This window comes from Canis lupus, chromosome 15 (genome assembly GCF_011100685.1).
Source record: "Canis lupus familiaris isolate Mischka breed German Shepherd chromosome 15, alternate assembly UU_Cfam_GSD_1.0, whole genome shotgun sequence".
Lineage (NCBI taxonomy): Eukaryota > Metazoa > Chordata > Mammalia > Carnivora > Canidae > Canis > Canis lupus.
Window position 1 is genome coordinate 402,357 of NC_049236.1, and position 9,942 is coordinate 412,298.

The 9,942-nt window shown below is 50.4% G+C and overlaps 1 protein-coding gene across 1 annotated transcript; it reads left to right on the forward strand.

Moving 5' to 3' along the window:
* Positions 1-846: 846 nt before the first annotated feature.
* Positions 847-8,309, forward strand: LOC482436 (L-amino-acid oxidase-like). The gene is made up of 7 exons (XM_038557548.1): positions 847-919; positions 2,609-2,823; positions 3,270-3,382; positions 4,516-4,717; positions 5,171-5,239; positions 5,455-5,591; positions 6,154-8,309. The coding sequence occupies exons 1-7, from the start codon at positions 889-891 to the stop codon at positions 6,962-6,964; spliced, it is 1,578 nt and encodes a 525-aa protein (XP_038413476.1). The 5' UTR covers positions 847-888; the 3' UTR covers positions 6,965-8,309.
* Positions 8,310-9,942: the final 1,633 nt, after the last annotated feature.

The following is a 9,942-nucleotide window of genomic DNA, read 5'->3' on the forward strand; positions in this document are numbered from 1 at the left end:
GAACCCAATTCTGTTGGACTCCACTGCTGGTGCCCTTTCCCCTGTGCCACCCCTGGTTCCCAGGATCTGAGTCCTGTGCCCCCGATACCAAGTGCTCCTACCTGCCCTTCTCCCCAGCCCCATGCTGCTAGATTGGTGTGTGCTTCCCGTCTACCTCTCTCACCAGCCGGGCTGTCTCCACCTGCACTGTACACAGAAAGAACAAAGAGCTGGTCTTGGTGCCACAGCCAGCTGGCCTGATTCCCCAGGAGAAGGAACCTCAGTGCCAGAGAAGCCTGTGTCTAAGGAAGCCCTAGAAGACACAGAGGAAGAGGGGAAAAAAAACACTTCCCACTGCAAATGGGCCAGGCCGGAGATGTCTGCTCAGCCTGCTGGGGGAGCCCCCTGAGAAGGGCAGGAAGGGCACAGTCCTGGTCAGAATCCCCACCTTGGGCAGACTCACCATGGAACAGAAAGGTTCATGGTGGGACAACAGTAGAACTGGACATTCTCTGGTGAGAGTACTGGGGGCTTTGACCTCGGCCAGGAGCCTGGACACTGGGCTTCCAAACCAGCCCAGGCACATAGCCCCAGTCTTCACCCATTTCCTAGAAGATGGTTCCAGCAGGTTTGGGATGACTCACCTGGCTTCCACAATCCCTCCTCCCCACTGGTACCCAGGGGCTAGGATCTGAGCTGGGAGAAGGGGCTTTCCCTTGGAAGGGAGGGGAGACGGGACAAGAGGAAGATGAGGCCAGGAATGGGGCTGAGTCACCATGGTCTTGTCACCATGAGGGCAGGGCTTCTCTGCTTGGCCCAGCCCTGGAGGCAGGCTGGTGGGACGCGCCCAGTGACTGCTGGGGTGGAGCTGGATCCTCATAAGGAGAGGGAGAGCTCCCTGGACTCAGCATGAGCTGCAGGGTCATGGCCAAGATGAAGGGTAAGTGGGGTGCCTCCTATAAGGCAGACACACCTGAGGGAGGAGGTGTTGGACACTGAAACTGAGTTAGACAGAGGGAGGGGGTTGATGGGTTGGAGGGGGAGTCTGGGCAGAGGGCCATGAGAAAGGAAAGACATAGGGATTGAGACGGGACAGGGCTAGAGCAGGGGCTACACACAGGTCCAGGTGTCAAAAGTGAATCCAGAGAATGGGTACAGGTCTGGATAATGAGTCTGGGTTGGGCCCATTCAAGGGGAAGGACATGTAGCCTGAGATAGGAATGGTGGTAGCTCAGGGAAATGGAAGAGTTGACAGGGTGGGAATGGACTGGGGAGGTTGAGGTAAGCCTGGAAAGTAGGGAGAGGGGGTGGGGGCTGGGGCTTTGTATCATGGTGCGTGGTCACCCCTCTTCTTTTCTGAGGAGTCACTCCTGCAGAAGACTCTGCTGGCATTGGGAAGGGCCTGCACTAGTCACTGGCTGGGTATCCTGCCCCTTTTCAGAGGTGGCCCCCGAGGGGCCCTTTCCTCTCTATGCCCCTCGGGTGTCCGGCATGGACAAAGACCAGACTAAGGGGTTTCTCACCCACCCCAAAATCCTAGGACTAGTGCAATGGGGGCAGAGCACATCACAGCTCCTGACTGTTTCCCTTCAGGGCAGAGGACACCAAAGAAACCCCCCAGCCTCCCGTTGCAGACTCCCAGGGGAATTTCTCTGTGCATCAGAGCAGTTAATTGTGGACACGGGAACCACGTCACTCGGGACCTATTACGTGTTACATATTAACTCCGGTTTCCTGTCTTGGCTGCACATTAGGAAAGCTGGAGGGATTTGAAAAAATAATGTGAGGCTGGAGAAGAGTAGTGGGCCCGCCAAGGTCCCATGGGGCACTGGTGATGTCGCTGGAAAACTGGTCACAGGTCCCCCCCGAAGAGAAGCATGCCTCACACACTCTGGCTTCACACACAGGGGCACACAACACCGATCCTCTCACATCCTCAAAGAACACACACATCCTTTGGCTCTGCCACCCAGCCTCACACTCAAACACACTCACAGAATCACACACAAGAACACCAGCAACCACATTTCCTCTCAAACCCAAGCAAATGCATGCATGTCATGCTCACTCTTCAGACCCAGACCCAGGCCACACACAGACACACACAGACACAGACACACACACACACACACACACACATGCGTCTTGCTTTCCCATCCGCACGTTTGCTCAGGTGCCCACACCACACCACAGACACACTCCCTCCCATTAAATCACAGATGATGCACAGTCTCACAGGGCAACAATCACAAACTCACAATCACTGCAACTTACATCACAGTCAAGCTCACACACACACCCAGCATCAGAAGCCGGCATATTCACAGAGATGGCCCTGTCCATGCTCATGAGTTTCCAATCACATGCCCCCAACATGCACCCATGCATTCACATTCACCATCACACAGCTGACACCAGAATGGTTCATACATACATCCATATCCCACACAACACAATCACCACCACAGAGACACAATCACAAACATACATGTTTACAACCACACATTTGACAGATATTTTCTGATCTCACCTCTCTTGCTCGTTCACACAGCCAAGGTCTTCCTAGGTAGGGCAGGATACAGAGCCTGGGCCCCAGAGAGGCAGCCTCTGATTCCCTTCCCCACCACAGGAATCCTGATCCTGGGGCTCTTCTTGGCTACTCCCAGCTGCCTTGGCTACTTTGAGGACCTGGTCAAGTGCTTCCAGGACCCCGAATACGAGTCCATCCTTGTCACAGCACAGGAGGGGCTCCACACCTCCCCGCTGACCAAGCGTGTGATAGTGGTGGGAGCTGGCATGTCAGGTCTGGCGGCGGCCAAGGCCCTCCAGGATGCTGGCCACCAGGTGAGCAGATCTTGGGAGGGGATTCAATCTTTTGCCTCTGGTTTCCTTCCTTGGATGGAAAAAGAAAAAGGGAGACGATACCCCCCACTCTTAGATCACTGATCATACCTGGCTGGGGCTCTTAGCCCTTAGTTATGGCTCCTCAAAACTCTAGGCTCCCCTGAGACTTGACCCCAACTGCATGTGTGTTCTCATGGAAGCAAAAGTGGAAAAGAGTTACGCTCACAAGAAAAGGCCAAGAGGCGCTCGGTTCCCCACCACCATGGAGCATCCTGCCCCACTTACATCCTTTAGGACCCTCGCCTCCATTTGGTTATCTGGCACATTCAAGGAACCCACTGCTGGGAATTCCAGACGAGAGCCTGTGGCCTGGTGGAGATGGGTGTCCAGGGTGGGAGAAGGGAAAGCATGACACTAGGAACAACAGCAGGTTTTCTGGACCCCAGGTAACCATCCTGGAAGCCAGCAACCACGTTGGGGGTCGAGTTGTCACATTCAGGAATGAGAAGGAAGGCTGGTACCATGAACTTGGACCCATGCGAATCCCAAAGTCCCACAGGTAAGTGCCAGGGAAGGGGTGGGTAAAGGACAAACAAGAGGAATTAGGTTGGGGGGGAGGGAGGCCCTGCTGCCATAATGCCAGAGCTTCTGAGATCCACTGTCTCATGTGGTTCAATCCTGCAAGTCAGGACCAATACTGGTCTCCCATTTGACAAGGAAGACCAAGACTCAGAACCTAGGGTCACACAGGAGGTGGTAGGTCCCAAACAAATAAATAAGAGTTACCATTAAGTCATCAAATTGTGTACTTCAAATATGGACAGTTTCTTATATGTCAATTATATGCCATTAGGCTACAAACTAATACTAATTAGTAATTATATCAGCTGCCATTCATTGAGCACCTCTATGTGCCAAGTGCCATGCCAAATGCCACACCTGCATTATTTAATCAGATCCTCTTATTTTTCTCACTTACAAATCAAGAAACTGGGCTCAGAGATATTAAGTGACTCATTCAAGGTTCTCCTAGGAGGAAATGATACAGTTCCTCTTCAAAATCAAGGAAGCAACTGGCCCCAAAACATATACTCAACTTGTGTGTATATGAGATGATATTATCTCTTTGTGTCTCTCAGGCATAAATAAATAAAATATTAAAATTAAAAAAGAAATAGAATACAGGATTTCAAAGCCTGAAACCAAAGGCCTTGGTCTCTACCCAAGTTCTGTACTTGGGGATTTCTTTTTCTTTTTTCTTTTTTTTTGTTAAACATTTTATTTATTTATTCATGAGAAACACACACAGAGAGAGAGGCAGAGACACAGGCAGTGGGAGAAGTAGGTGCATGGAGCCCCATGTGGGACTCAATTCCAGATCCCAGAATCATGCCCTGGGCCGAAGGCAGACACTCAACCGCTGAGCCCCCCAGGTGTCCCTGTACTCAGGGATTTCTTAAAGGGCCTTCATTGGATAATGGGTAGACTCTGTCCTCACGATCTCCCTTGGGCCAAAAAAAGAATGAAAAGAATACTACAGCATAAGGAAGCAGATTTAGAGTTGAAGAAACAGTCTGAGCTCCCTGGGCACATGAAGAAACTAGTTTCTCCGGAAATGGCTTCTATAAGTGAGGCCAGTGGGCACGAGGTGTCACTGGGATGGGTGCCATGTTACACCTGTATTTGTTCTAGGCTGGTTCATACCTACGTCAAGAAGCTTGGCCTGAAGCTGAACAAGTTCATACAGTATGATGACAACACCTGGCACCTCATCAATGGACAACGCTATCGCACCAGGGAGGTCAAAGACAATCCAGAGGTCCTGGGCTATTCCGTGGACCCAGTGGAGAAGGGCAAAGGCCCCACAAATCTCTTCTACCAGTCCATCGCCAAGGTGCCTCCTGCCTCACCCCTCCCAGGGTTGGGAAAGTACAAGTTTTGGCCCAAAGCCCCCTTGAAAGTTAGTGGATACACGCTGGTGACCTAGTTCCCATCCAGCAATCTTGTGATTGGTCCAGTACCTAGTGGTCAATGGCCCATTGCTTGATGGTGACAGTGGACAGAAAGGGAATCACCAGATAACCCAATCTCGGTAATGAGCCAGTCTTCCTGGATTGCAGGGAATGTCTTCCCCTTAAATTTTAGCCTCCAAAGGTCTTAAATAAAGGAGAGATTTGGGAGGAAAGAGGAGCATTTAGGAGCTCTTGGAAGCACCCTTCCCCTGGTCTTTCCATCCACCCCCTCTTGTTCCCTCCCTCGTCAAAGGGACATCCAGAGAATGCAGGAGTCCTGCCACTGGCTCTATGGCTTTAATCTAAGCTGCTTTCCCCTCTCTCTCCTTTTGCAGGTCAAACAAAATCTGAAAAATTTCAACTGCAGCCGCCTGATATCCTTTTACGATTCTTACTCAACCAAGGTATGTGAGGCACAGAAGTCCCAAGATAGAAGCGGAGGGGTTCTGTGCTCAGCCTGCTCCCTGGGGTTGCCCACTGCTGACCTGGACCCCCTCTTCCCACTGCCAAAGCCTTAACTTCCCTGGAATCCAGCCCCGCCCCTTGCCTGCCCTAGGCTCCTGCTAAAGTCCCTTCCAATGTGCTGGGCCCTCCATCAGGAGCTTCCACCTCCTTGCAGGCTTACCTGCTGAAAGAAGGGGCGCTGAGCGAAGGAGCAGTAAAGATGATCGGGACTCTGATGAATGAGGATTCTGGATACTATAAGTCCTTCCTGGAATCCCTGAGGAGTAGCTTCATCTTCTCCAATAGTGACAAGTAAGGTCAACTGGGACCAGGGCTGGAAACTGCCCCTCCTCCAACTCTCAGAGCAGAGAAATGGAATTATGATCACTGAGTAGTCACTATGTACCAGGCACAATGATAGCATTTTTCAACAATTGTCACATTGAGTCACCTGGAAGATCGGTACTATTAGTCAGAGCCATTTTACAGGTGAGGATGTAAGGCTCAGAGGAGTTCTATAATTTACCCAAGTTCACCTAAAGGGTAAAAGCTGGAGCCAGTATCCAAACCCAGGTCTGTGGGATTCCTTCTGGGACACAGGACGGCATGGTAGTTGAATCCATATGCGGTGGGGCTAGACTGTATGTGTCATCCCCACACAGTCCTTCTCCACCAGGTATCAATTTTCCAAAGTATAAAATTAAACAATGATCCTTCTCTTACAGAGACTAGTTAAGGAGATGTATATGAAGCATCCAACACAGGCTGCAGGAAGCTAGTTGCCTCACTTTTCAGACCAGGAAGGCTGCCAGAGACTTAGCAAAGGGGCCTAGTGCCCCCACGCTCACTCTCTCTCTCCCTCTCACCCCTGCAGCTTTTCCGAGATCACCGGTGGCTTTGACCAGCTCCCCAAAACCCTCAGCAGCAGCCTGAAGCCTGACACCATCCGCCTGGGCTCCAAGGTGGAGACGGTAGTGAGGGATGGGCCCACGGTCCAGGTTTCCTACCGGGTGGGCAAACACAGCTCCAGGCTGTACACCCTCACCGCAGACTTTGTCATCATCACGGCCTCAGCCAAGGCCACACATCTCATCACCTTTAAGCCACTGCTCTCCCCAGACAAAATGGAAGCACTCCGCTTAGTGCATTACACCAGTGCCACCAAAGTGGCTCTCGTCTGTGAGGAGCTCTTCTGGGAGCAGGATGGCATCCGGGGTGGGTTCTCCATCACCGACCGGCCCTCGCGCCACATCTACTACCCTAGCCACAGCTTCCCCCAAGGCAAGGGCATCCTGTTGGCCTACACTGTGGACGATGACTCCCGCTTCTTCACATCCATGACGCACGAGCAGATGGAAGATGTGGTCCTGGAGGACGTGGCAGCCCTGCACCAGATACCCAAGGACAAGCTGCGGCGCATGTGCCCCTCCTCTGTGATCAAGCGCTGGTCTCTGGATCCCTTCACCATGGGCGCCTTTGCTGAGTTCACACCCTACCAGTTTACCGACTACTCACAGGAGCTCTTCAAGCCCGAGGGCCGCATCCACTTTGCAGGAGAGCATACCTCCATGCCCCACGGCTGGATAGACACCGCCATCAAGTCCGGCCTGCAGGCAGCCAGGAATATCCAGGCTGCTGTGGATGAGGAGGCCACGGGAAAGCAGACAACCTTCACTTACTCCTAGGCCATTTCTAACCCAGAGAGAAATCCCTGAGGGAATCTGTCAGGAAAAGTACGGGGGGGTGGGAGTTGGAGGCAGAGACCCAGGAGAGAGGTCATCATTAGTCCCCCCCCGGCCCACAAGTAAGAATCCAAAAATGCCAAAGAATTGGTCAGAAAGTCCATAAAGAATCACTCCCTTTCCTGCTGCTCTCCCTGCCAGGCCTTGAGGAGGGAAGCAACAGAGTCAGCATAGATGCAGGGTAAGGAGTAAATCAATGCTGGTGATCATTAGAATCAGCCCTTGGCTTGGATTGCCTCCTGACAACAGTAACAAGCAAAGGACAAAGGCTCCAACAGTGACCTAATTTCAGTCATACACAGCTAGAAGCTTCTACAAGAACAGACAAACCCTGAACCACAGTAATGTTAAACCACAGATTGGCCACACACAAACCCACAGGGCACACAAACCCCATCATTTTCTGAGCTGGGGGCCTCACATCTTGGCCCAACATGGAATCTAGATGGATGGAAAAGATAAGGGTTTTTCTCTGTTCTTTTTGAGTTTGCAAGAGCAGGATCTTGGCTTCCTAGAGACACTTCCTGACCTATAGATTTGCTCTTCACTCTTACCACCCCCCATCACCAACCAGACCCCCTCCTCTCCACCTCTGCCTATCCAGCCTATACCTCTGTCCATCCCCCTGGAAGAACACCAAGCTCATTCTCCATACTTCCACTCTGCTCTTCCTTAACAGAAGAGCCCTGTCCTTCCACACCCAACTAATTCCCCTTCTCTGAATAGCCCCACCCAAGCCCCCAGGGATCCTTCTTTCTCTTTTGAACCTCCACCCTTCCTCCCTTGAGTCCCAAATATTTGGGCTGTGGCTCTTCTTATGTTATTATGTAATTATTTTTATATAATCTGCCCATCTACACTGAGAGCCCCCACAGGCTGGGATCATATTGTGTATGCCTTGGTACATTTTCCCCCATAAACACTACATATATGCTATTTCCCTCACCCTCTCAATAAATATTCATTTTTCATCTACCATGTGTCAGACAATGTGCTGAGTGCCATATATAAAGAATGAGCAGCATTATTCAATTAAATCAAACCTCCACCTCTGCGTGTGTTCCCAAACATCCAATGATCAGCTCCCAAGTAGGGTTCATTTTTTTTATCCCAAATTCTTGGGTATTTGAGCCCAGTCACACAAAAGGAAGAAGCAAATGAAGTGAAAAACCCTTCGCCTGGAGAATATTCTTACCAGGGTGACTCTGGAAGACTCTGAAAACCAGCATGATGCAGGAAGTGTTATGTCTTGAGACTGGCATATTGCACAGAAGGAAAGGAATAAAGAAAAAATTCACATTTTCTTATTGCATTTTGGTTGGTCTATTGCTATAATCCCAGCTTGCTTTATTCTGGTTTTTCATTCACCTCTATAGTAGTCAGGACTTTTTCAGTTATAAGTGCTGGGGAAAACAAATCCAGACTAGCTTAAAGGTAAGGAAATGTTTTAGCTCATGTATCTGCAAAGTCCAGGATGAAGCTCACTTCATCCAGGCTGATTAGGTTTAGGGATTGACAATAATGACAATAATGTCATTAAGCTAACTTAGCTTCTGTACTGAGTTAAATAATGTCCCCCGAAATTCACATCCATCCCCCCCCAAAAAAAAACTGTAAATGTGACCTTTTTTTGGAAATAGGGTCTTTGCAGATTTAATTAAATGAGGTCATAGCACAGTAAAGTGGACCCTAATCCAATAACTGGTATCCTGAGGGAAATTTGGACAGAGACATACACAGAAGAAGGACAGCCAGGTGAGGATGGAGGCAGGTGGCAGCAATGTATCTACAAGCTAAGGAATGCAAACAATTGCCAGGCACTTCCAAAAGCCAGGAGAGAGGGAGAGGCCTGGAACAGATTCTTCCCCAGAATCCCCAGAAGAAATCAACCCCAGTGATACCTTGATTTTGAGCTTCTGTGAGTACTACTAGTCATTTGGTATGGCAGCCCTAGGAAACTAATACAACTTCCTTCTTTCTGCTGGCAAGGAACACAGAAGCAACTCCAAGGTTATATCTTCATAGGTTGTCATCCAAGGGGAAAGAAAGGGCTCTTCTCTAAAAATGCATTTATATATATATTTTTTCCCACACTACCTGTCCTCCTGCTGGATCAGGGGCCCACCCCTTAGAATAGGAAGTAGATCTTGTGACTGGCAGCCCCAGCCACCAGTGGAAGGGGAGAAAGGGAGAAAGGAACATCTCTTAAGAAGAGTATTTTGGTGGGATGTCTGGGTGGCTCAGGGGTTGAGCATCTGCCTTGGGCTCAGGGCATGATCCTGGAGACCCTGGATCGAGTCCCACGTCAGGCTCTCTGCATGGAGCCTGCTTCTCCCTCTGCCTGTGTCTCTGCCTCTCTCTCTCTCTCTCTCTCTCTCTCTCACTCTCTCAAATAAATAAATAAAATCCTTAAGGAAGAGGAAGAGGAGGAGGAGGGGGATGATTTGGAGCAGATAAAAACAACAGATGTACACTACAAACGGCAACTCCTCCAGACCCCAGGGTTGGGCTAAGGGATCCTGCAGAGCCACACCAGCACTGTTTCAGCCAGCTTCCCTGGGGCTTCCCAGGGTGAGACAGTTCACTGGCAACAGCCATAGGAAGCCAGAAGCAGAGTGAACTGGTTTGTTCCTAGCACTGGACTCTGTGAAAGGAGGAGTCACTTTCCAAACTGTCTCTGGGACTGTTTGTATTTGGTAACCCCCTTAGTCAAGAGACTAAGTCAAGAGACAAAGGCCATGACTTCCTTGAGACTCTCAGAGGAGGGGAAGAATCCTGTCCCCTTGGAGTCTAGGCAGGAAGGAGTGGAAGGCAGGACCTAGGGATAGCAGGGCCCTAAGGAAGAGCTCATCATGAACTCTTCAGCAAAGAGCAGGATTGTGAAAAAATTAGTCCTGAAGGAGCACAGGCAAGAACGGGGC